Source organism: Rutilus rutilus, assembly GCF_951802725.1.
Source record: "Rutilus rutilus genome assembly, chromosome: 25".
In the NCBI taxonomy this organism is placed as follows: Eukaryota; Metazoa; Chordata; class Actinopteri; order Cypriniformes; family Leuciscidae; genus Rutilus; species Rutilus rutilus.
The window spans coordinates 8749097-8777039 of record NC_140229.1 but is presented as its reverse complement, the minus strand read 5'-3'; the positions used below and the strand labels follow the sequence as shown (position 1 = coordinate 8777039).

Below are 27943 nucleotides of genomic sequence, written 5' to 3'. Positions count from 1 at the left end.
ATCTATCTATCTATCTATCTATCTATCTATCTATCTATCTATCTATCTATCTATCTATCTATCTATCTATCTATCTATCTATCTATCCATCCATCCATCCATCCATCCATCTTTCCATATCCATCTATCCATGCATCCATCTATATCCATCCATCCATGCATCCACCTATCCATCTATATCCATCCATCCATCAATCCATCCATATATATCCATCCGTCCATATCTATCCATCTATCCATCCATATATATGCATCCATCTATATATCCATCCATCCATCCATCCATCCATATATGCATCCATATATCCGTCCATATATATCCATCCATCCATCCATCCATCCATCCATCCATCCATCCATCATAAAAGTACCTGAGTATGTCTCAGAGGAGTACCCTGATGTGGTTTTCTCTTCTGGCCTTTGTGATTCTTTCTTAAGTGAAGTTGACAGAGACAGTGGTGGCAAAGTAGTTTCCTTGTCCCTTGTTGTTGTGATGATAGTTGTTATTTGACTTGTGCTTGTGGGAGTGCTGGTTGGAACGGTGGGGTTTGTGAGAGGTTGAGAGGTGACTGCTATCTTCTCTGATGTTCTACTACGGCTTTTGCTGGGTCTTCTTTGTTCCACAGATGTTGCCGCAGTCATGGTCAATGTGGTCGCAAGGTCTGAGAAGATTGCTGAATCCTCCTGAGGCACCAGAAGTGAATGTTCAGTGTTAGATGTAGAGGTAGAGACTGTTGGCACAGTGTGTGGTGCCTCTTTAAAAAACTGCTGATCTCCCTCGAAGCTCTTGGTCAGCAGAGCTGAGTGGAGTTTAAGCAGTCTTAGGTTGGGGAGGATTGGTACTGCATCTGTTGTGAGCTGCTGGATGTCAGTTGGTGGCTCCTGTTTACTGGTGAAAGGGTCAAACTCTTTCTCTGATTCTGACTCTCCTCCTCTCTGAGTTTGTATGGTTCCATCTTCTGCAAAAAAAATCCAAACAGATTGAAAATTAGTACTAGACAACCTAGTCTAGTCTAAGTCAGGGCTTTTTAAACTGGTCTCCACAGACCCAAGGGCCCTTTTGGAAGATTTGTTAAAATATTTGTTTTGTAGACTAATTGTTTATTTGTGTTATAAATACATAAATATATATATATATATATATATATATATATATATATATATATATATATATATATATATACACACATTTTTTCTTTTGCTTATTCTCCAATTATTTCAGGATGACAGCTGAATGCTTGATGCTCTTGAGATGCTTTATAAGTAATTGTACATAAAGTTGTGACTCTATTTGAATATTCTATTTTTGAGCATATTAAGGCAATGCTTCCCTGCAAAGTAATTATTTTACTAGTAGTGACACAAGAGGTTCAATATGTGATCTTCAGTGCTGAAGAACAGCAGCATCTTTCAGGGAAAAGAAAGTGTGAGGCAATTACAGAACATCTTTCATCTCAAGATTAACACACCTCACTAGACAGAAGAGCTCTCAGAAGGGTTCAGAGAGAGAGAGAGACAGAGAGAGAGAGAGAGAGAGAGAGAGAGAGAGAGAGAGATAGAGCAAGAGAGCGAGCTGTATAATGACAGCCAGCACTTCAGGCCTAAAAATCTCAACAAATGCTTATGATCAGAAACAAACTGTAATCAGAAACAGTCCTCATTCGCCACTGAGAGGAAGTGAGTCATTTAAATGTCATTCAGACACAAAGATTCTTAAAAGCATGTCTAATAAAAAGATAAAAAGTCCAGTTTGATCAAAAACAGTAATTATGGGAATGTCAGGGACTGTTTTTGACCAATCTTTGGTTATTAAATGCTTAATGCCATTCAAACTCAGATTTTTGAGCCAAGTGGATTTTAAACTTCTAAAATCCAAACAAAATTGTTGCTTGATTGATAAAAAAAGAAAGCAAAAAAGAAAATAATGTACCTTTATAAAGATCATCAAGTCTAATGGAGAACTTGAATAACCTATTTTCTGTGGAATATGAAAGTTAGTTATTATCAAAATGTCAAATCTGTTATTTTCCATACATTGAAAATGCTTGGTAATCACTGGCTGGAAAGTCTAATTGTAATAATATAAAAACAAATATAGGAGAGTTTTCACACTTTTTTCACCAGTGAATATTTCTTAGGGTATAGGTTTATTGTTGAGAGTCACTTTCTGTATAGGAACATACCTTAAAGTCTTGGCTACAAAAAAGAAGAAGCTATTGAGCATTTCCTATCACTGCAAATGTTGGCATCTTTCTGCTTGTCTTGTTGAGATATTTATAATATTTCAGGTGTGAAGGAAATCCTTTTGTTTTCCTGTTACCCATCAAAAAAAAAAAAAAAAATCTGCTTGTGCGACATCGCTGTGCTGAAAACAACATCTGGAGTTGTGTTTTATCTGTCAAGAAGTGCTTCCATTATTGAGACGTGTGAGGGAAACGCTGCACTGAACTGCTGTCAGATCATCTGTCTCTTTATAATCATTCCTACTGGATTACAGAAGCTCTCCACTGGGACGTTAACAATGTCTGGCTTGAGGAAAATTCAAACACAGATGTACAGACTCCCTCTTATACAAACACGCAAGTGCACTAATATCCTGATTCAGCTTCTTATAATTGTGTTTTTACTAAATAAGTCTTAGTTTTCACTAAACCGTTTTAAAAACTGAAAACTTTTTATGTGTTTTGAGGGCCTGAAAACGCTAACTTTTAAAAACGGGTTTCAAAGTACACGTTTTTGAAAACTATACCATTATAGTCTCTGTGTAAACTACATGTACGGTATGCAAATTTGTGAAAACTGTCACGTCATGCGCATTTGTATTACGTGTTCAGTCAGTAGCACTTTATTTTACAGTCCTGTTCCCCATGTACATGTACTTATATTTATTACAATATGGGTAATAACTAGGTACTAACCTACCCCTAAACCTAACCTTGACCCTATTACCTGTAAGTACACGTACTGTAAAATAAAGTGCAACCGTTCAGTCTATAGGCATAGGTTCAGTCATGTGACATCGTCAACTACTGGCCTGGCATTCATAATACAGAGTTTTTAGTTTCGTGAATCCATGTGAATTGGGGATAGTTTTGACAACGTTGTCATTTGTACACATAAAAATTCTGTTTTTAATACATTGTTGTTGTGTAAACGTACCCTTAAAGAGAAAGTTCGCCAAAAAATGTAACTTCTGTCATCAATTATTCACCCTCATGTCATTCCCAACTCATGAGTTTTTTTGATTTACACAGCTCTCAAATCTCAAAATCATCCTTTTTGTGTTCCACATTAAGAAAGAAAATCATATGGGGTTTGGAACAACATGAAGGTGAGTAAATGAGGACAGCTTTTTATTTTTAAAATGCTTTGTGGCAACCAGAGACAATCATCACTGTATATTTTCATAGAACCTCCTATACATCTCATGAACGGCTTCAAAACAAAGTCCTAAGCAGATTGTGAACCCCAGAAGAGCAGATACCTCTGAGACCTTCTGTTATTTCTGCGTTCAAACAGCATGAGATCGCGAGTGTATGTTTTACTCCCTAATTGGGCAACTAGATGACAGTGTGTTCTAACAGGATATAGCTTGGCGACACAATGAAGACAGTAAGAGATAAAAAGAACATCACTGACACAGGATTTGTAGACGGCTTCTGAAGACCAGCTCACAGTTAAACTCTCAGCAGGAGCTACAGCTCTGCTTTATTATTGGATGTAATCAGCCTGTATAGTGAGTTGCCAGTGAACATCGGTGGAAGGCTGAATGAAGATAATCAGTTGTGGATTGTAATAGTTTTGTTAGTGGGAAATGTTATTAGAGGCCAGAAAGCTGAAATCTCCATTGGGCGCATCTGGGGGTGTTTCTTTGTCTTATTGGTCCATTATCACAAACCAAGTCCAGCTGAAAACCAGCTTGGCCCAGCTGGGAGACCCGCTTAAAGTAACTGCGACTAGTAAACCAGCTTAGGCTAAACCAGGTTTATTCAGAAGGATATAGCATGAGCCATTTAGTAAATATTGTAACTGCACCATCTGCCATTCTTCATTGACAGCCATTAAAGTCATGAAATATAAAATGGTGTTATCTTTAACTAAAAATAAAATAAAAAATAGTTTATATTTTATAATAAAATAAAATGTAAATATTAGATGAAAAGTGCCTTCACAACTAACTGAAATAAAATAAGTTATTTAAATTAAAGCTATATAGAAATATTTAGAACAATAAAAACTGACCTATAAAAATGATATAAAAGCACAACAAAACTACATTTTAAATTTAAACATAAAAACATAATGTATTGTGTTCTCCGAGAACATAAATCCCACAATAAATCTGGGTGCATAAACTGTATTGAAGCCAAATGCCTCATTTAATCCTCAAATCACCTTAAAATAGCTGTAAATCAAGCACTGACCTCACAATCTCTCTCCTATTAAGAACACGCAGAGCACATGTCACTCCAGAGTGAATCCCATTTATCAAGATGACACTTTTTGTAATGGAAGTGTGATCAGATCATTCTAGTGGCAATAAACAGCTGTTTTGCAAAGCCACACAATATCAGACCATCCAGTCAGATTAAACCAGAGGCTGTAGACAGACATTAATCTCTTAAAGAGGTAATTCAACCGTGCTTTATAGACTGTGACATGGAAAGACTAATCCCAGTGCATTTCTGCAAATAAAACCACCTTTAAAGGCACAATACACCCTATCGACCATCTCCTCAATATGATACATGCTCTAAGATCTATTTTAGATGACCCCCTCCCCTAATGGCACTTCAAAAAACAAATCAAACTGTAGTTGGCCGCTTTACATGTCAATCAGGCGGTTTCTTCCTGTTTTGCCACAAGCCTAAAATCAGGCTATGCTACTCTCTGAAGTATCCAGCATGTTTTTTCCTGCCTGTGAGAATCCCGCACTGAGACATAGAGAGCGGTGAGGTGTTTAAATAGTCTGAAATTGCTTTTATTCGCTTTGGCAGGCAAGTGTCAGAGTGCAGCATGCTGCGAGTCAACATGTCTAAAAACATAAACGGGCAAAACAAAAGGTGCCCTATACCTGCCCGACGGACAAACGCAATATTAGAGCTGACACTGATGGATGAAACTCTCGGTTCTTAAAAGATAGAGAATGTTTGTAATTTGTTTTAGTCCCAGGATACAGATGACAGTGACCCTGAGATTTGAGATGGACCTTTACAGATGAGAAATCATGCAGTTATTCCTATCTCCACTCTTTCATCAAACCTTAGTGCACCTTTAACTTTCATCAAACCTTAGTGCACCTTTAAACTATCTCAGCCGTAGCAGTTTCTGAATTCATTCTGTTGAATGTACTAATTTGTGTAAAAAGACTGTAATTGATGTAATTATTTCTGTAGTGGACAGTGAACGAACTACTAAGATGACGATATCAAATCAATCGCACAAGCTCACCAGCACCATTGACCTTCCATTTACTGTTGGGAGTAATATCGAATGCACTTTTTAATTTTTGGAAGTCTTATCAAAATTGTTTGTCAAAAATGTTAAGACATTTTACATTTTTATATAATTCTTGAATGAAGTAAAGCTATACATTTATAAATTAATATATTTAAATATGTATTTAACTTGCTGAATTAAGTATGCAATTAGACATGCGGCAATGTAGCATATCACTGTTTAAAACATTAATTGCTGCTTACTGCATACAGTTTCACATACTATTAAAAAGACACACACACATTTACATACATACAGACAACTTCATTAAATTGATTAGCACTGGGCGGAGAACTTTTCAAGTTTAAATTCTATAATAAACCACTTTTGGGCAGCAGCGATAGAGTGAAAGTTGACTTACTGTGCTCAGCGACAAACAAAGTAAAGCGTACTTGTGTAGGTGTTAGTGAACATCATGTATCATTTATTGAGCTCATACATTAGCAGCTCTTCTCTGACACACAGCTTAGCTGGGCGGAAAAAGTGTCGTTATACCTGAAAGCTCATGATTTAATTGTTGGCAGCTTGTGGAATGTATTAAAGCGTGGACGTTCAGACAGCTTTCCCTCCCACATGGAGGAGAGGTCACTGCATTTCTGTCTTGCTGAAACCTGTTAAAAATGGGCTGTTTTCTGGACCTGAAAATGAAGGCTGATACATCGTGTTTGTTAATAATATTGTCTCACATATACTGCTGTCTGTACTTAAGATTCGTCTTAAGATGAATGACACTTGTCAAAGGAAACTGAAATAAGATACACAGGGTATGAACTTACTCTACATATGAAATTAACCAAATCACGATATGGTAATACTATCATTCATATATATGAATTGTAAAATGATTCAACCCCCATTGCAAATCAGGTTTATTGGCAAAATTTACAGACTTTCAGCTGTTTGCAATGAACAAATCAAACAGAAGTAATTGAAATAACTCAACACAATAAATGTTTCAAGTGGTTTCCCCAAATTCAACTGAAAATGCAAGTTTTAATGAATTCTGCAGTCTACATTTTTCAACCCCTTCATGGCAAACATCTTTAGTACTTAGTAGAACACCCTTTTGCTGTTATGATCTGCTGCAAATTAGATCTATAACCAGACACCGGCTTCTGGCAGCGTTTCTGAGGAATCTTAGCCCATTCCTCATGCAGTTGCCTCCTGTTCAGCAATATTCTTTGGTTTGCGTGCTTCAACCGGGTTCGTTTTCTCCTAGGATTTCCTGATGGTAAAAATGAATCCATCTTGCCTACCACACGCTGCAGGTTTCCAGTGCCAGAGGATGCAAAGCAGCCCTAGAGCATCACCGAGCCCCAGCATGCTGAACTGTAGACAGTGTGTTATTTTCAACATATGCTTCATTCTTCTTCCTCTAGACATACCACTGATCCATAGGGCAGAAAAGTTACAGTTTTGCTTAATTGCTTCACAGAACAGAATCCCAAAACTTCTGTGGCTTATTTATATGATTTTTTAGCACTTTTCATGTGCTTTTGGGTCAGTAGTGGTGTACATCTTGGAGTTCTGGCATGGAAACCGCATGCGTTTAGTACGCGCCTTACTGTGCGAACTAAAACCTCGGTCACTGTTGCCACCAAGTCCGTCCAGGTAGTGTAACCACTGTTCCTTTAACTTTAAACTTGCAAACTATGCTTCCAACGGTGTCTCAAGGAACATTTTGTGCCTTTTTGTATCCTGTTCCCTGTTTGTGAAGGGTGATGATATCTTCTCTATACTTTTTGGACCAATCTTTTGACTGGTATTGGTACTGGTATTTTGACTGGCCATATTTCTAACATGCAGTCAAACGAGACACTCAACAAACCTAGCTAGTTCATATTTTTCATGTGTTCTAGCTCAGGCACACCTGGTGCAACTAATGAAGCCCTTGATTAGTTGCATCAGGTGTGCTTCAGACAACACCTGTTTTGCAGATTTGTGCTGTTGTGAGGGATTCTATTCAGGGAGTTGAAAATTTTTTAGACAACAGAAGTCATTGAAAGTTGAATTTTTAGTGGAATTTGGGGAAACCACTTGAAACAGTTGTTGTGTTTGATTTGTTCATTGCAAACAAAGTCTGTACATTTTGCCAATAAACCTGATTTGTGAATAATTTTGATTACAACTGTGTGTCTATATATATATATATATATTTTTTTTTTTTTATTATTATTAATTTTTTTTTATGTTGGTATATTATGTTATCTCAAGTGTTTGAATACATTACAGACCATTCCAAATTACAAAAGTTAATTGAACTTCTACAAATATCCCTTGCTGATTGTGTATAGGGAGCACTGAACTCTACATAGGGACCCTGAGGATTGGAACACAGAGCTGCAGACAAACTTCTTGGGCTTATTCACAACAAACAACTTATTTCATCAAAGAGATAAACAACAAAACCCTTTCCTCTCTTTTAAGGCATCTCTGCTCTCTCTGGATTTCATCAGACAGAGTTTGAATTAAGCGTTGCATCCGTTCAAATCAAATCTAGTTCTATGATTAGTACAGCATCACTGCATGTACGATATCAAAAGAAAATTCAGCAAGATGAAAAGCTCTGTGTTTTCAAACTGCACCAGACTCCTGTAGGTTTAGTGAGGCTGATTCTTTAGGAGGCTATCCCATGACAGTTTGCTCAGAAGGAGGGAGGGAACTTGCCCAAGAAAATAATAATGATATCATCCACCTCCTGAGGAATGCTGTAAATCCAGAGGAACGCCGTTATAAGATCAGAAATAGTCTGCACACTCTAAATAATGGATAGGTTTTTTATTCACCTCTCCCTCTCTGTATCTCTCTCCCCATTTACCTTTCTCTCTTTTTGTCCTCTTATGATGTAAACCATCACTTGCCCACTGTTTTTGCAGTGAGATTAAACAGCAAAGCATTTGGGGTAATAAAACAAAAGATAATCACCACCGATATTATAGCAAAGATTATATATACATTTTATGAAACAGCATTAAAAGATATAATATAAAGTAATATAATGCCTCATTTATATATATATATAAAAATGATGTATTATATTAATTTAGTATATTTAAATTATATTTGAAATATGTTATTATACAGCATTATACATTCATTCTCATTCAAAAGTGGGAGACTGGAAATGCTAATTCATGCCAATTTTGCTGTGGTACAAAGTTCAAGTTTGAAAAAAAAATGTATATTCATGACCAATAGAAGACCAATACATCTCAGAGTAACTGAGTAAGAAACTTTAAAGCTGCAGGTTTGCAGCATTGCAGGAAAGTGGAGCACTTTCCTTATACAAACACAATATCTGAATCAACATACTTTTGCTCACGTAAACAGCTCACGTATAGCTTAAAAAAAGTGAAAATTACTTTAAAATAAATTCTAAGTTTCTTGTGATCAATAGTGTCTCTACAAGTGGAAAGAAGAGTCACACAGAAGATCTTTATTTATCTTTCTAACACAGAGACGTATGTGCGAATATACTCAGAGGATTGTGAAATAAAATCTCACAGGCAGCCTCACAGTAAGACACTTTCATTCTGCACCAAACTCTTCAGAAAACACTTGATCAAAGTGACAGGAGAGAGAGAGAAAAAGAGAAAGCATAATTCATGCTATTTGAAAGAACAAAGGCCTGCGAGGAAATGACAGCTTGTCAGAAAAAAATAAAGCCACGGTAGAGAAGAGACAACAACACGAGGCATAAAAGCAAACAAACAGAGGTAAAGTAAACAGACGTTGGTTTATCTGTGCGCTCACATATGCCTTTTTTATTTCTTACATTTCTTGGGGTAAATTATCATGCAGTCTATGGCATAATTAGCATAATTTGGGCTTCCAGCTCATAAAACCCACGAAAACAGGATTTCAATTTTTTTGAATATTACATGAAATCATACAGTAATTACACAGTGATACCATGGTCATTGAACCAGGTTTTGGTTCTTTTGGCAGTGTGGGAGGTGCAAATCCTGCTGGAAAATGAAGGAAGCATGAAGTGCTCTGAAAATGTCCTGGTAGACGGCTGCGTTGACTCTGGATTTAATAAAGCACAGTGGACCAAAGTCCTCTTTTCTGATGAGAGCAAATTTTGCATCTCATTTGGAAACCAAGGTCCCAGAGTCTGGAGGAAGAATGGAGAGGCACACAATCCAAGATGCTTGAAGTCCAGTGTGAAGTTTCCACAGTCTGTGTTGGTCATCGGCTGGTGTTGGTCCACTGTGCTGTCCACTCAACGCAGCCGTCTACCAGGACATTTTCAGAGCACTTCATGCTTCCTTCAGCAGACAAGCTTTATGGAGATGCTGACTTCATTTTCCAGCAGGATTTGCACCTGCCCACACTGCCAAAATAACCAAAACCTGGTTCAATGACCATGGTATCACTGTGTAATTACTGTGTGATTTCATGTAATATTCTAATTGTTTGAAATCCTGTTTTCGTGGGTTTTATGAGCTGGAAGCCCAAATTATGTACAAATAAACAACTAAATACTTGAAATCGTTTAAGTTGTGGGCCCTGAATCTATAATCTATGGAAGTTTAACGTTTTGAATGGAATTATGAAAATAAATAAACTTTTCCATGATATTCTAATTTTTTGGAAAAGGTCTGTATATAGGATTACACTGCTTAAGTATTAGTACCCTTTTCGGGACACTTGAAATTTAGCTCAAGAGCATTCCAGTTACACTGGATTATCTTTGGGATGTTTCTACACTTTAATTGGAGTTAACCAGTGGAAAATTCAATTGAAAGGACATGAATTGGAAAGACACACCTCTCAATAAAAGGTCTAACAGCTGAAAGTGCAATAAGAGCAAAAACCAAGTCATGAGGTCAAAGGAACTGCCTGTAGAGGACCGAGATCTAGGGAAGACTACAAAAATTATTATTCTGCAGTGAATGTTCACAGAAGCATGTAGCCTTCATAATCCTTAATGGAAGAACTTTGGATCAACCAGGTCTCTTCCTAGAGCTGGTCTTCTGGCCAAACTGAGCAACAGATGGAGAAGGGCCCTGGTTACAATGGTGACCAAGAAGCTGATGGTCACTCTGGTTGAGCTCCATGATCACATATGGAGATGGGAAAAAATTTGTCATCACTTACTCACCCTCAAGTTGTTCTAAACCTGTAGGAGTTTTGTTCTTCTGCTGAACACAAAAGATATTTTGAAGAATGTTGATAACCAGAGAGTTGATGACTTCCATAGTAAGAAAAAAAAATACTATGGAAATCAATGGCTACTGTGTCAACTGGTTACTGACATTCTTTAAAATATCTGAAAAGCCTGAGTTAAATCCTGGTATTCTGCTCTTTTTTTTATTCTGTCTGCTTCTCTCTTCTGAGAAGACAGTCCTGATAGACATCTGTGATTGACAGGCAGGTTTTATTGCAAAGGAAAGGTCAAGGTTGCTAAAAACTTAGAGAGAGGGGGCTGATTAGATGCTCTGTGATGAGCTCAGAAGTCCCCCAGAAGCCTTTGCACAATATCTGCCCGTCTCCCATCAACCTAGAGCGTAAAATCAAGAAAAAATGCGTGAAGTTAATACCTTATATAAATATAAGCCTATATTAGGTGTAGGCTAATATTAGGTATAGGCTCAACTGAGTTGAGTTTTTATATTGTGACATTCTCTACTGTGTTTGTTTTTTGTTTTTTTGTTTGTGTATCCTGACATTGTTAAGCATTTTGGTCAACTGTGGTTGTTTTTAAATGTGCTATACTTATCTCATATAATTATCTCATAATTATATTTTATACATAATTATATATTTTTTTTCATTTTGTTTATTTCTCTTGAATTAACGAATGTTCTGCACATTCTGGGTCAGGTTTTGTTTAGATGGGAAAATAGCTTAATATACATATAAAATAATGTCTTAATGAAAATGTTAAAATGCAATATGGTTTCTGTAAGCTAGGGAATATTAAATATTAGGGAATATAAAATATTATTAGATTAGTATAAAAACAAGTCCCCGCACCATAATTTTAGGGTACATTAGGGTTAGGGATATAGGAAAGAAAAATACAAAAATTAATGTATCAACTGGTTCTAGAAAAACAATGCAATAATAGAGCATTGATTAGAGCATTGATTAATAGAGCATTGATTAATAAAATGCAAACAATTTTGTGTAATTTTGTGCAAACAAAACTTAATGTGTTACAGAATCTCAAAATGTGCTGCAATCAAAAATCATATGAGTGATTCATATAAATGTTATATTCTCCATGCAAACAATTTAATTTATTTATCCTAAGGAATTTTACGAGAAACATCTGAGACAGCAAGTCATGGACTGACAGAAAGAAAGGAAGAGAGAGAAATGCGTGATGCTAATAGTGTAGACTGGATTCCCCTTGTGTCTTGTTAACTTCTCAAGTTTTGCACGGTTTATTTAGAAGCTCCCGCTGGGTGCCGCTTCTCCAGCAAATTACCATGGAAACAACTTTTAGATACGTCCCACTGGATATTTTCAATTTATGCAATGAATGATGAGTAATGAATATACAGGTTTTTCCCTGGCTGTCTGTCTAGGTCAACACAGAGGACTTTTTAAGTGTATGAATATGTAACAGGGTGAGAGATATTGCTCTGCTCTGACTGGAAAAACACACAGACACGGGGCAACAGAGCAGCGAGACGTGCGCTGTATGAAACTGACTTCTTAACACCATGGATTGTTTCACAAGCAACAACAGACCTCTGAAGATCTCTCGGAATGTCTGGACTTAATCTGAGTGTAGCAGTACATTTCATAACACTCCCTGAACTTGGAGAATCGAGAATACTTTGTTTGTTTCCAGGTCAGATGTATTCGAAGTGGAATAAAGATGCTTTCAAGCATGAAAAACACTTTTTCAGCTCATGAGTACCATGAAAAACAGAAGCAAGCAAGTTGATTTGGCCTTGTTTAAGATATTCTTGCACTTTCCTCTGAAAACAAATGGAAGCTATTAGCACACAAAACAATTTTTTTACTTTTTGCTAAATACTGTGTAGTACATAAAATACAGATACAAACAAAAATCACACTCTAGCATGGTTTCAAAGGTAGATGTCTACAAAGCATTTTAAAACTGTCCCAAAAAGGTAGGTCGCATAATTATCCTTCTAAGAAATCTTCTTTCATCATCTTATGTAGTCTTATGTATTTCTACAGGATTTCCAGGAGACGTGTGTCACGTTCTTTAACCGTCCACCTGGAAACAAAGATGCCGTGATGCCAAACCCCCTTATGGAAGAAGCAAGCTGTTGTTTACAACTGTGACAATGAGGATCAACTAAACGCTGTTTTTTCAAAAGTATGTGAAGTATGTAAACTTCGCGGCATAGTCTCTTTAAAATGTCCAAGAGTTTTACATACCAGTGTGTTACTGCAAGGACATCGACGTTACATTTTCACCCCCCTAAACATGACGCAGACCAAAACGAACTGTGATTGGTTGCTTTACATGTCAGTCAGGCAGCCATCGAACGGTCCTTGGCCAATGAAAGCTGCTATGGAGTCAGTTTGCAGGTCTGGCTATGTGAGACTTTAGTGTGATAACCCCAGCTATGATTGGCAGCACTGACTGTGGCTCCGACCTGTTCTCTAATCAGCTTCTCTTGTGTGTATAATCAGTCAGGCCTAGGAGAAGTGTGAACAGATCCAGGACAGCTGTTCCCTGTAGGAGTCCTGATGTATTAACCTTACACCTCTAATGACCAATTCACACTCTGACAGAGCAGCCCAGGCACCACTTTAACTATTTGATCTCATTTGTGTTAGAGCGGTTATGCAAGGTGAATGAACTGTGGGAACACTTAATAGAATTGTCATCCACACAGGCCATGTTTCTTGTGGGTTTACTGGATTTAAGGTTTGCTCTAGAGCAAATAAGAAAACGCACAGGGAATAGCAAAGCAAAAAGCTATTCACACAAAGGGTCAAACCCATATCGGTTTAATGCACCTTTCAGATTTTTTTCAATGTTTAGTGGAAGTTGAGATTTCAAATTCCTGCAAAGCACTAATTTAAATTGAACAAATTAAATATACACACTGCTAATTCATATGTATGCACCAAAAAAAAATAAAAATAAAAATACAGAAACATTGTTTTATTATATTTGTATTAGCCTAAACTACATAAGATATTTGTGTCTTTACTACATTTAGCTGTTTATTAGTACTTATAAAGCACATCTTAATGCCATATTCTGCATTACCATATTCTACTTCCCTTAATCCTACCCAATACCTAAACCTAACAACTACCTTACTAACTATTAATAAGCAGTAATTAGGAGTTTATTGAGGCAAAAATCGTAGTTCAGTTAATTAATAGTGAGAATTCGACCCTAAAGTGACAGAAATTTAAGTTTATAACAAAAAAATATAAAATTCATTATTTATTATTACAGTACAAGTTTCATAAATTAAATTTAAAGGTGTCATGACCCACATTTTGCATTTTTCCACGAGAATCAATGTATGTTATGATTGCCTAACGATTATACACTTGCCGGGTAGCCGATATTTAAAAGTGAAGCGTTTGTTTACCTCAGGGTTTGTAAAATATCCCACGTGCACGCGCACTCAAATACTAGATTTTGATTTCTACCCTGGCTTGACGTCACGACGGTGGAGGATATGCCATATAGAGAGCCTAAGTCCCGCCCCTCCGCTTCTGGCTCATGGGACCTTATTTCGGAAAAAATATGTATGGAAGTCAATGGCGAGAGATAACTTATCTTTTTATTCCGTCTGAACTGTGCCCTGAACTACACATATGATGTTTGTCAATTTAAAAGGTAATTATGAAAGTCAAGAAAGTCGCAGTTTGTCATAAAACAGAAGAGTAACGTTTAGTTTTATGTGAAAATCGCTCAATGAACTACATCTCTCGTCTCGCACTATGTACGTCACAAGATCCGTTGCTCGTATGTGTGTATTCTGGCTCAAAACACTCAGGCATGACGGCGTTACGTTACGATTATAATGTAAGACTATAGAAAAAATGACAGACGTTAGCTTCAGTAAAGGTAGCTTCATTCATTGAGAGAAAAGGTATGACGTCGCATGTGCGCCTTCTGGGTTTGTAGTCTTTGTAATTACGTATTTTCACAGTCATATACCTCAGCAGTTTTACATCAAGCTGCGACTTTCTTGACTTTAAAATGTATCTTTTAAATTGACAAACATCATATGTGTAAATCAGGGCACAATTCAAACAAGATCAAAATATTTGTTGTCTCTCGCCATTGACTACCATACAATATTTTTCCGAAATAAGGTCCCATGGTGGTCGACCGGAAGGGGAGGGACTTAGGCTCTCTATATGGACAGCGCAGCAGGAAGCCACGCCCTACCCCTCTCCCCCTCATATTCATTTCATTCGGCAAAGAAAGATGGAGAAACCAAGTGCACACCTGCGTTGCTCTGTGGTTGACTGCCATAAACAGCATTCTAATGTGTTTTCTCTACCCAAAACGGACGAAACTATCAGGGATCAGTGGATGAAATTCATTTTTAATGACGCTGTCCCAACAACCCTTTCAACTGGCCTAACGTTTGGTGTCTGCGCTAAACATTTTACACAGGATTCATTTAGTAATTTGGGACAATATCAGGCGAAGTTGGCCTCGAAGCTCCGTTTGGGAAAAGGTGCCATCCCCACCATCAGAGACCTGCCTGAAATTGAAATGGTAAGACTGTGTTTTTATTGCTCTACTGTGTGTACGTTAACAAACATCAGCTAACTGCTAATGCAGCTATTGTATGTAACGTTAGCTTCGAGATAAACACGGTGAATGGACTCTACGAATGCTATCCACATCTTTCCACTTTGTTTTACACAACAGTAGTGATGGTACAGGAGTCCATGGTCAGTGGCTAAAACTGTTTGCTAGACCATATCGCATATATCGATATAGTTCAAATTTGCGCTCTGCTCCCCGCGCCTCCGCTCTTCCTTTTCCACTCTGCGTGCGTGTTTAGAGCATGTTATGTTATGAGAGATGAATTATGACTACTTCAGAAACCCCAGCACAATAGGAATTACCAGACAGTGACATTAGTGTACGCTGAAATAAAGTCTTTCACTTCAGAAAAACGGACTTTCTTGTCCTGTCAGCCGTTATCCTGTGCTCGGAGCGCACACTCAATACACGCGTAAATGCGGAGGCGCCCGCGCTGTGTATCGCCTCACTGATCAAGGGCAAAAGAAACTATGAGCATGCAACGCTGTCAACCCCCCTCCTTCCTGCAACCAATCAACGCGCCCCTCATTTGCATTATTATAATGACCGTCCACGACAGCCAAAACATCGCATCAGATCTCGCGAGACAATAATGCCTTTAGAAATAAGGGTCTGAGGAGCTCTGTGTTTATTTTTTTTCCACTTTTTTTTTTTAGAAGTGCCTGAAAGACTATAATAGAGCGTTGGGTATCCAAGGTAACACGAGGTCATGACTCCTTTAATACAAAAAATTCGAATTCATGTCAAATGCATCAAACACTATAATAACAAACAAATCTATTTAAAAAAACTTTGCTTTTATAATGTCCAAACCTCACCATAGAAGTGATTTCATCTTTCATTTTTAATTGTAAGACACCCATTATTGACAGCCTGTGTTGCAAATGAATGATTGTTTGTGTGTCTGTCTAAGTAGTGTGTATGTGTTTGTACTGAGCTCACTATTCTCCTCTAAAAACACAGGTTTTTCTCTTCTGTTTAGGATGAGAGAGGACGGGGTGGTGCGAACAGTTCTGTCGGCATGGCAGATCCGAAGATACGTCTCCCGTAGCAACAGAAGAGCTTTAAAGTCCAACCGTGGCTTTGTCACCTTGTCAAATCACCGCAAAGTAAACAGCACAACACCTAAACAACCTCACAAACAGCAGCTACGGCTAAATCACAGTTCCTCAACTGGACTAATTACTGCAATTAAATGGGCGTAATTACTTTTAGCACAGATATCTCTTAACATCTTATACGCCCCTTGAGATTTTGATTGGTAAGTCCTCTTTTATTGTATCTGGTGTCAGAATTTCAGAGCCAAAGGGAGGGTGTCAAACCTAAGAGATTAAAATTAGAGAGGCTAGAAAAAGTCACTAGCATGATCATAAAGACTCTGACTCACACACCTTTATCTAGATATCTACATAGTATAACCAACAGTTCGTTGACTATCTGACACATATTGCATACAAAAAGGCCAAGTGTTTTCTCAAAAAAGCAAGCTCTGCCCTGATTGGCTGGCTAAAGCAGTCTCCAGGAGTGAGGGTCTATTGGTTTTTATCAGTTCAACTTTACATATTCCTCAGATCTGAAAGTAATTCAAGTTTGATGCACTGATAACAAGAAAAAATGCAATCAGTTATCTGCGTTTCTGCCTCTGAAGGAGGAACGCAGGGAGAAAAGTCTCAAAACCGGAGAACATCAACAGTGCATTTATTACAGCATGACAGATGCAGTCTCTGATGCAGAATTCACTCTGGGATTCGATCTCAGCAGCCGTTTCAAATACAGTGGCATCTGAACGCTGCAACAGAGAGACACCATGAAACCTCTGTTTGTCCTGATGCCTTTGAGAGCCCAGTGTCCTCTGCTGTGATCCTGACAAAACACAGAGCCTCTTATTTAACAAATGTGCTCAAGGATCTACAGACATCTTTCCCTGTCACTTATTTAAAGACACTGGGCAGTGGTGTTATACCTGACATGCTGATATTAGCATAAATGCAATTACATTTTCAAATAATTGCACAAACTCCAGACACTTGACCCCCAATTTCAAATCACTTAAAGGGCCCCGTTATGTTTTTTTAAATATTACCTTTCATGCAGTTTGTAATATATATATATATATATATATATATATATATATATATATATATATTACAATGTATATATATACTTCTTATAAAAGAAGTTTATTGAAGTGTGCTATTATTAGGCTATACTTTTAAACAGAAAATAAGAAAGTATACTGTCAGTCTACTTTTTATGTATATACTTAAAACTACACGAGTATACTTGACCACTGACAGAAAAGTCTAAGTATATTTAGCCTATATTGTACTCAATCTTTGATCGAGATATACTTAAAGTACAATTAAGTATTTCAAGTATACTTGGCTTTTAGTTGCGTTTACTCATTTTATTGAGTAGCCTATTAAATACTTTATTCACATTGTTTTACATATTGTCTTATAAACTTACATTGTTTGAAAATATTGATTTATAAAGAAAACAGATCTAGAACATGCTAATTAAAAGATGTGTGTAATTTAACGTGATAATCAGACATTAAACAGCATATAAATCGAATGCCTAACGTTACTGAATGAAATGTCGACCCAGGACGAGGTATAAGAGTGTGAAGCTTTGGGGCTGTTGATGGACTCGATACTGCATCTATGTTCTGATCATCGTTCTGAATCTGATCCTAAAATAGTCTTTGACAAAAACAAAAAAAATTTCAGCCTTTTGTTTGAAATATTGTTTTTTTATGAAACTTAGCCACATTCAAGTGTTGATTAAAAAAAAGAATGCATGAAGCTAGAATAAAATGGATTTTTGGTTAAAAGCAGAGGCTCTTTCTTTTGATGTATTGTATGTTCAGATATTCATACAATAAAATATTCTGGGGGCCATGAAAGTTTTGTGAAAATGATCAAAAATGCTGATGCTGGCTGGCAACTTAAAAAAAAACTCTGGCAGGGAAAGAGTTAAAGAACTTTTAAATGTATATTAGTGTATATAATAAGTATAAAAATGTATATCTTAATTGGGACGTAGTAGTATACTTAAAGTGCAAAAATAATATAAATAGTAAACTAAGTGTGATGTTATGTTCACTTAAATAAAACTTAAAAGTACTTGCAGTATAAAACTACTAAATTAGTAGTTTACTGAGAGTATAATTCAAAGAGTATTTAACTAGTAAACTATCGGTATACCTGTAGGTTCACTTGTAGTATATTTGCAGTACAAATTAACCAAACTAGTTGTGTACTCAAAAGTTTACTGCGGTTACCCTTAAGTAGCCTACTTAAAATAAATAAAATAAGTAATTTCACGGTCAAAAAAACTAACAAAAAAACAAAACACTAAATTGTAAATATAAATAATAATTTATTCATTAAAAATTGTCTGTATAAATAGTAAATAAAACTAAAAAAAATATTGCCCTTTAATAGACATGCAACTAACCCTCAACCAAAACCTACGTAATCCTACCCTAACCCTATAGTAAGTACATGTAGTTGCTAAATATTACTCAGTACTTAAATATATAATTACAATGTAACAATGACAACTTAAAATAAAGTGTAACCAAATATCCTTAGTGCTAGGTTAAGATGTACCCTGTTCTGCATTCTGAATCAGAGGCCGAGGAAACCATCAGGATGCTAAATAATGAAATGTCACACATAATAAGAGAGGGATTAGGAGGCCAATGGACTTTTTGGCATTTTAAAAGTCAAAAAGTCAACTTGTAATCTTCCTCTTAAATATACCAATTTTATGGTTGTGTGGCTGCAGGTGCCTTGCATGTAAAGAGCATCAGCCTTGCACTTTCTAGAGGATCAGCAAGTATTGATGCCTAAGAAGTCGATGTCACCGCCCTTTAGGATGAAATAAAAACACTTGAAATCAATACAAGAACCATCACAGTGTGCTGATTAAATAAATGCCTTTTTGACACAAAAGGACATGCGTGTGGCATACTTGACGGGTTTTGTATGGTCACACAGTTTAAAACGCAACAATAAATGGTTCCAGGCACATTATAGGCTACTGTCTTTCCTCTATAATCTGCTGCCTTTCTTTATGAGAAAAGGCCATCTCAGATCGGCCTGCCATTGCTTATGGTTCAAAGCTGTACGCCACGAAGCAATGCAACCAACTTAACCTCCCATTTCTATTTGATGGATGAAAGGGAAGTAACATCAGCCGTGATTTTGGTTAGGATGGCTATCTGCTGGTAGATTTATGCTCTTTTCTGTGTAAATTAGAAACACATGAAGTACATTAACCATCATCAGAGAAAAAGTTATCACAGAAGAACCCAAAAGACTCATCTCGGTCCCACCTGCAGAGTTCAGACAACATGAGGATATTATGCCCGGTACACATTGTTCGATTTTGGGCTGTTCGTGGCTCCTAACGGTGGTCTACGTCATACAGTGTGAGAGGTTCAAAGACGTCCATTGTGACGATATTGCGACCAAAGATGGCCTGCGATAATTTTCTTTAGCATGATCATCTCAATAGTGTGTTTGCTGCTACAACCTACGTTTACTGACTTCCCAATAAAAATGCTGCATGAAATGGCGTATTGATCAACGTTGCATGGCGCTACTTTCCTCAAGCTCCATTTACAAATGTCCTTTTTCCCTATAGCAATGACCCATCCATATTCATCCTCTTTCGCTTACTCCTTTTTTTCAACGCATAATAAAATCCACAAGCGCCAAAGTGCGATTCATCTTGCTCTATTTGTTTACCACTAGCGTATACTGATGACATTCTATTCTTCTATTGTAACTTGCGTCGTAGCCTACGATTCAATAGGCGTCATCATCGCACAGTCTACATACATGTCGTACCCAAGTTTATTATGTCGTACATTGTGATTTGTAATGATCTTATAGGATTGCTGAAACCGCAGTCTGTAGCAGGTATTAGAGAGCATTCTGCCATAATGACTCATTTACAAGCCATAAACCGACAAAGCACCAGGCTAATTATGTCAACTAGCAGCTTCTGAATAGCCCTTGATCAAGCTAATCACCAGCAATCCAAAAAACAGGTGTTGAACATTTTTAAACCCTCCCCTGAAATCAGAGGTATGAAAGGCAGAAATTGAAGCCCTCAGACTGTTCCCATGCTTCTGTTTTTGAATAGCCAGAATACAAGACCATGAATCTTCCACAGAATTATGAAAGTATCTGATTAGAAAGCTGCAGCAAAAATGAATTCAGAAATAGACATTTGAATAGACCTAGTGCACACTTCAAAATGACTTCATTTACTTCTGCCTGCATAGAAACACATTTTCCTTCAGCTGCCTAAATTACTCATTCACTCTCAAATACTTCAAAATTTCATTCATAGCTCAAAAAGTCATAATGACATTAACTATTTACCACCTAAACCATATTTTCAAATCATAAAACCATTAGGGGTGTCACAATATATCACAATACAAAAATGCAACAATATGTATCGCGGATAGTGACAATCTGTATTGTGTATAGTTCCCAAAATAAAAATTACTGTGTGAGAAAAAATTCAAGTTTACAGATTTTTAGTGTCGGTACTGCATTAAACTATAATGTTGAATATAATGTATAATAATGCAATGGGGGAATATTTGTGGGTCCTGATAATGCCAAATGTCTTGGTAGAAAGTGGCCTGCATTATTTTAAATATATCTAGTCAGTGACAGAGTGCAAGCATATTCGTCTAAAACAATTCTGTATTTTCAGCTTCAGAATCATGAATATTTTTATTCTGGTGTCACCATTGTCCTGTGCATTGGGTTACCAGCACCAACTCCAAGCCTATTCATTTGCACCCCATTTTTACCAAATTTAGCATTTTAATCAACAGTACATTCTTTGTTAATCTTTTATCATATGTCTCGGAGTATCGCAATAATATCATATCGTGCGTGCAGTATCGTGATATGTATCGAATCGTGACATGAGGGTATTGTTACACCCCTAAACCATTATAACTCAATTAATAATTTGGAATCATAACATTAAAAAGCACACTGATGGAGGAATCTACATTACAAAGCATAAAAACATGCAAAGTTTAGTAACCGCTCACTTTTTTTAGCTTCTAGCCAAATAAATGTGATAAATATCAAAATGTGCATTCCCCATGATTAAAAAACACAAAAATCTTGAAGACCAATCAGAAAATTACATTATGTAATGTGCTTGCCTGCAAGTCAGAGAGATACACAAAAGTCACCGGAAGTTTCATTTGAATGCTACATTTGTAAACAGAAGCGTCAGTTTCTTAGTGATGTTTAGTGTACAGTAGATGCACTTTACAACAAAGAGCAAAGCAGCACTATAGAAAGGCAATGATATTTTATTTCCATTTATTTATTTTAGTATTTAGACTATTGACCATCTCGCTTTTTTTGTTTATTTTGAAATACTATATATTTGTGCTTTCATTCAATGATTTCTTTAAATCTTGCATAAATTAACATTAATAAAAGATGCACCCTTTTAAATTATAAAGTTCATTTGTGCAATTCCAACTGTCTCATTAAAATCTCATTGCAGAATTTGTACTTCTAAATCAAACATGAGCCCACAGGATAGTACAGGAGATATGCATCTCATTATCACAACTCAACATATGGCTGCTAAACATGCTCAAATAACATGCTCAAAAACTAAAATATAAACAGTAACAATACGTACTGACTTATGAAGCAGCTTTATTATGAAAAGTGCCATCTGCAGTCTATCCGTATCTGTTAAAATGACCTGAATAAGCTGAGATCGAGTCTGTTATTAGACTCGTAGAAACAACACAACTCTGCTGGTTTCATAAACAGGTCTGTTCGGGACGGTGGTAATCTTATCTTCAGGATTATAGTGTCATTATCTTCTTCTGCAGGGACCCACAGCACAATCACTCTGTCCCGTTGTAACACTGCGCCGAAATTTGACTTGTGAAATGGTGCAAATTGAGGCTAGGCTACTGATTCGATATAATATCTCGCAATAACATCGCAATATGTTATGGTTCGTCTCTCTCGAGCAACGCAATTTGCTACGGGCATCAAATATCTAAAATACTTTTTAAACAAGTTTATATATATGACACGATAATGAAAGTATTCGTCATGTTTTGTCAACATTCAGTCTGAAACTAGTTCTCGAACTGCGTAGGCTACTACTGTTTCTATGGTCACTGCCACAGAACGCGACTTATGTTCGCAAACGTCTATTTGTGTGTATTGAAAAATACGCGCTAAAACCAACGTTTCATATAACTTTTGTGGTAGCTGAAACTCAAAAAATATTAAGCCCAACATTTTGTTTTGACTTACTTTTTCAAGTTATTCGCAGACGATCGAACGCTCTGGGCGTTCAGAGTTTAAAGTTAGGCGTCTCGAGAACCGATTCTAATTCTGCGGGGTTTTTTTTTTTTTTTAAGAATCCATTATCGCCTCAATGTGAACGGCCCCTGATTTCTCTTTCAACACTCTACAGATTAAGTTTATGCGTGACAGCTTCGTGCAGTCCTGCGATATTTCTGTCAAAGTATAACACGTGATCAACGAACCTCTTAATATCGTCTCAATTTATATGCGTTTGTAAGGTAAATGGCAATCGTGGGGCGCTAACTAAGAAATCCTTTGCCAGTAAAGCGCCAGATAGCAGGTACAATTCCAGTCAATCGTGTTCCCGAGATGAATATCTAACTCTAGGCTACTACATACAGCAGCATTAGTAGATTTAGGTAGTCTACTTAAAAATACTCACCTTGACAACGCGTGTGAATCACTGAAAGACTCAGAATGAGCAGCAGAAAGAGCCAGTTCGTTTGGAGCTCGATCCTTACGCACATTCTGAAACGACTCCTCAGAACACACTATAATTTGTCCTTGTGTTAAACAATCCAGCGAGAATAACTCGATTGTCAAATAAAATGTCCGTAAGGTCTAGTAAGCATATGGTCTACACTCGTGTTTCCCGGTGACTCGCGCAGAGAGAGAGAGCTCGACTCACGGGGCTGTTATAAGCGGATTGCGCGGTGGAGGTTCAGGACCGCGGACAGCTCCAATCAACCTCAGCGCGCCTGGACACTTTGGACAGCAGCCTGGCGCTCATCCAGTAGCATTGGGTTTATTTAGAGCAGCAGCTTTTGTATGTGAGAGGAGAGGCAGAGGAAAATTACATCAGATGAATGAGGATGGACATATCATCCTAATGCAATGAGAACAAGTGCTAATATAAACTTAACCCTGGGGAATACAGACATTTAAAAGGCATGTGGGGGTGGGGTGGGGTGTGGGGACAGTGAGTAAATGGGTTTTAGTGGGTAAAATAATTGCAATATTAAAAGAAAAACTTAATTGGGTTTTACATTTCAGAACACATAAAACATAAGAGGATTGTGATGTTCACAATTATCACAATAATTCCTTAAGATTTGATCACAGTATTGAATTAAGTTACAAAACATAAAATGTCATCCTCCTAACAGGTTTAATAACTTTTTTCTTACAACTCTGAACATTTAAATACAATAAAACAATACAAACTAAATTGTATAAAGTAAAAAAATGTTTCAGACTAAAGGGCAAAAGAACTATAAAGAACAATAATAAAGAATCAGAACTTTCAGTCAATGTCTAGGGAATGTTTTAGTCCAGATTAAAATAGAAAAATGTATAAAATGTTCTGAAGTTAGTTCTGACTTAACTCTGAGAAAATCATTTATTTGCAGATGCCACTTGGTTGAATATTTTGTTACATTTTAAGTGGGGGTTAAATGTCCAAATAGTTCTAGAGCTACTGTATATCTCCTATAACAAAAACAGCAATAAAAACTGAAGCAGCAACTGTAGCAGCAACATCAGGGGCCAGTTGCATAAACATAGCTATTATGTATATGACCAACTAGCAGGGGTAATTAGTCTTACTTTTCGGTATCAAATTAGACCAAGCTACATTTTTTATGTAACTGACTTTAATAAACAAAAGTTATGAGCAGTCTTAAAGAAAAGAAATATGATGACTAAGTTTATGCAACTGGCCCCAGGCTCTTTTTTTAAATCTTTTTTTTTATACATCCTGTAGGCTACTGTATATTTGGCCAGACAGTTATTTTTTTAATGCTTGTATCTCATTGCTTACAACCTCAGCCAGAGATTTCAGCTGCACAGCACTTCTGTCCGCTTAGCTAATGAAAATCACGGCCGTGAAATAGACTGACCAATGTGTTGAGGTAATGAAGCGATCATCATCATCTTCACGGGCTCTAAATTCATTTCGGATGGGTTGCTGACTAAACAGCCATTTAGATATTATTATTGAGAAGTTAATCTATAGCCTCCACTATCAGTAGAAAGATGTACTTTGCCCTTATCAATGACAGTATAGGGCCTGGCCATAATCAAACTGCGTTAGTAATTAGGAAAGAATTTGAATGAAACAATTTTAACAAAGAAACTATTTTCAATAAAACAAACATATAATTAATCATGCTAAAAAAAAATGCTGGGTTGTTTCAACCCATTCTGGGTCTTTGACCCAAACATGGGTTGAAACAACCCAGCATTTTTAAGTGTAATCATTACATATAAATATATTATACAAAAATAATGCAAAATAAATATGTCATTTTTACAATTGTTTATATATATACTTTTAGTTTTTCTAGTAGTTTAATTTGTTGAGATTGAGGCATTTCTTAATGATACCTGTAATATATCATTTCGAAAGTGTCACTTTCAGTATTAGTATTATACGGTTATGAAAGGTGAAATTCACATCCTAAATGTAGACCTACTTGAGTGCATGTGTATCTGCCTGAGGGTTTGAAGACTGCTGTGAAAAGTGTGATTCAGGCACCAAGCCTTTCACAGCTGCCAGATATTTTTGTCTCAGTCTGCTGATGTCACGGCCTCCCTCTGTTCTGTTAAATGAGCCTTTCTCCCTGAAAACATTTCCACTCAGGACTGGACAGCTCTGCCTGTACTGATGAAGTCATTCTGTCAACATGAGCAGAAACAATGTCTTTCGTACCCAAGCACCCTGCGTTGACTATGCAGTGAGGATGTCTATAAAACCTGAGTGGTATCTGTTAGCATTGCCATTCATCTCAATAGCAGCTGATGTTTCTGAAATTGCTTTTCTCATAATAGCTGCAATAACAACATGAATAAGATAATATGATTTGAAAGAATGAAAAGAAATCTTTCCAAGGTTTCTCCAATATCACGTACAACCTGGTTTGCTCCACCTACTCACAGCCACCCCACAATTCCTGTGACCTTCATATCTCCATGTGAATGATGACGGAGATGACTGAGACCCAGTGTACAGTATCGCAGACCATAGAACGCCTTCCACATTCGGAGTCCACAATATGAAACGTGACCCACACAATCCATGCAGTCTTATTCCGTTTCTTTCAAGGTATGAAATCACTCGTGTGAGCCAAAACAAATCGTCAAGAAAGCCACACATCTGAGATTAAGCATATTTGAACTCTCCTCCTATACTTTCATGACATTGTATTTCATGTTCTGAGCCTTGGGGGGTTTGTAGAATGGCTGCTGAGATTGTATCAGCATGGGATTATATAACAGAGTTTTATGCTTTTACACAAAGGATTTCACCTCAGGAGGAAACTGGTACAGTCTGACCCTCAGGTTTAAACTGTGATTTGAGAACACATTCTACACCTGTGACCACTTCTAAGACCAAGTAAATTATTCATCAGGCAAGAACAAACATTACTCTGTTTGCATGTTGGGGTGGTAATATTAATATTCATGAGGCCGGGACCGAAGCTCAGACTGCTAATAAGTCATTTTAACAGAAAATGGGTAGTTGAAATGACATTTCAAGCAGTGACAGCAGTGTCCTGAGGCTATACTACATCTATAACTATTTTAAACACAATTTTAATGCATTTTATTACCACACACCGTATTAAATGGCGAATGTAAGATTTGTAAGAAATTTGTAAGAAATTACTACTTTTATTCAGCAAGGATGCATTAAATTGATCAAAAGTGACAGTAAGGTCAATTATAATGTTAAAAAATATTTCTACTATCAAATAAATGCTGTTCTTTTGAGCTTCCTATTTGTTAACTAAAAATCCCCAAAATGTATTACGGTAACCACAAAAACATTAAGCAGAAGAACTGTTTTCAACATTGATAATAATAAGAAATAATTCCTGAGCAGCAAATCAGCATATTAAAATGATTTATGTCTTATATTAGAATGATTAATATCTATAAAGATAAGGATAAGGAGGTTCTCACATCTGTTATGAACATGAGCCTCGTCTGAAAGGAAAAGGGGTTGCTGTAATTTAGTCATTTTACAGTATTACTCAGAGATCTAGTTTCAAGTATAATTCGTTAGAAGTGATGGTGCTTTATGTAACGTCATCTAGTGTAAGTGATAAATCCCGTTTGACAGGCCACCAGGGCACCATACAGTCTTAATCAAAGAATTTGCTGATTTTCTATTGAAAGTAGTATTGGCTACAGATATGTCAAACAAATTATCACATGGAATCTATGTTGATAGCGTTAAATAGCGGGGGGTGGTGTGGCGCAATGGATAAGACACATGCCTTTGGTGTGAGAGACCCGGGTTCAAATCCACTGTGAGACACCAATGTGTCCCTGAGCAAGACACTTAACCCCTAGTTGCTCCAGCGGCGTGCGACCTCTGACATATATAGTAATTGTAAGTCGCTTTGGATAAAAGCGTCAGATAAATGTAAATGTAAATTCTGCAGCAGAGCGATGACGTCTCAGATCAATATCTAGTCTCGTGAATGCTCCATTTATCCAAGGCTGCAAAACAAACTCCCCGTTACAAATATGGTAGAACTATCACTTCTAACACTAAAGATTGCTTTATAAATAATCTTCCTGATCAGTTTTTACATCTCGTCATACTGGATAGCAGTATGCTCGTCATACAGAAACTATTGACTCTTTCTTTTCCAGCACTTTAGACATGGTTGCTCCTTTACACATAAAGAAGATTAAGGAAAATAGTCCGACACCTTGGTATAACAACGAGCACACTCGGTCCCTCAAGAGAGCAGCCAGAAAAATGAAGCGTAGCTGGAAGAAAACAAAACTAGAGGTATTTCACATTTCGTGGAAGGAAAGTGTTATTGCATACAGAAAGGCCTTAAAAAATGATCTTAGAAGAGAACAAACACAACCCTAGGTATTTATTTGAAACAGTGGCTATAAATTAACAAGAAATAAAGCTTTAACTTCAATTATGACTTGTGATGCAGCCTGAATCATAATCACACTGTGTTCATTCGTAGGCCAGAGGACTAAGCCTGATTTCTCCCCAAGTTTTTTTCTCTCTCCATTCTGTCACCTAATGGAGTTTGGGTTCCTTGCCAGTCACCTCTGGCTTGCTTATTTGGGGACACTTAATATTCAACAATATTATTGATCTGACTGTACTGACGCTGTTAAATGAGAACTGAACTGAGCTGGACGGTGACAATTTTTTTTGCAGGACTGCTTTATAGATGAAATAAACAAATTTAATAATTGATTATCTTTACTACGGAACTGAATCAACACTGCAATGACTTCAGGTGAACAACAGCTGAAATCCATAATTTTCCTGTTATCACTGTAAAGCTGTTTCGAAACAATCTGTATTGTATAAAGCGCTATATAA

At 36.9% G+C, this 27943-nt stretch overlaps 1 protein-coding gene across 2 annotated transcripts in view; it reads right to left on the bottom strand.

The window, feature by feature from the left end:
- Positions 1-23290, bottom strand: part of sez6a (seizure related 6 homolog a) — a 45851-nt gene extending 22561 nt beyond the window's left edge. For both annotated transcript variants that reach the window (XM_084399739.1, XM_084399738.1), the window contains exons 1-2: positions 23021-23290; positions 372-959 (exon numbers count right to left, since the gene is read on the bottom strand). In XM_084399739.1, coding sequence (XP_084255865.1) covers positions 372-959; positions 23021-23105 — 673 coding nt within the window. In that variant the 5' untranslated portion in view covers positions 23106-23290. The remainder of the gene's footprint in view (positions 1-371; positions 960-23020) is intronic.
- Between the last annotated feature and the right edge of the window lie 4653 nt (positions 23291-27943).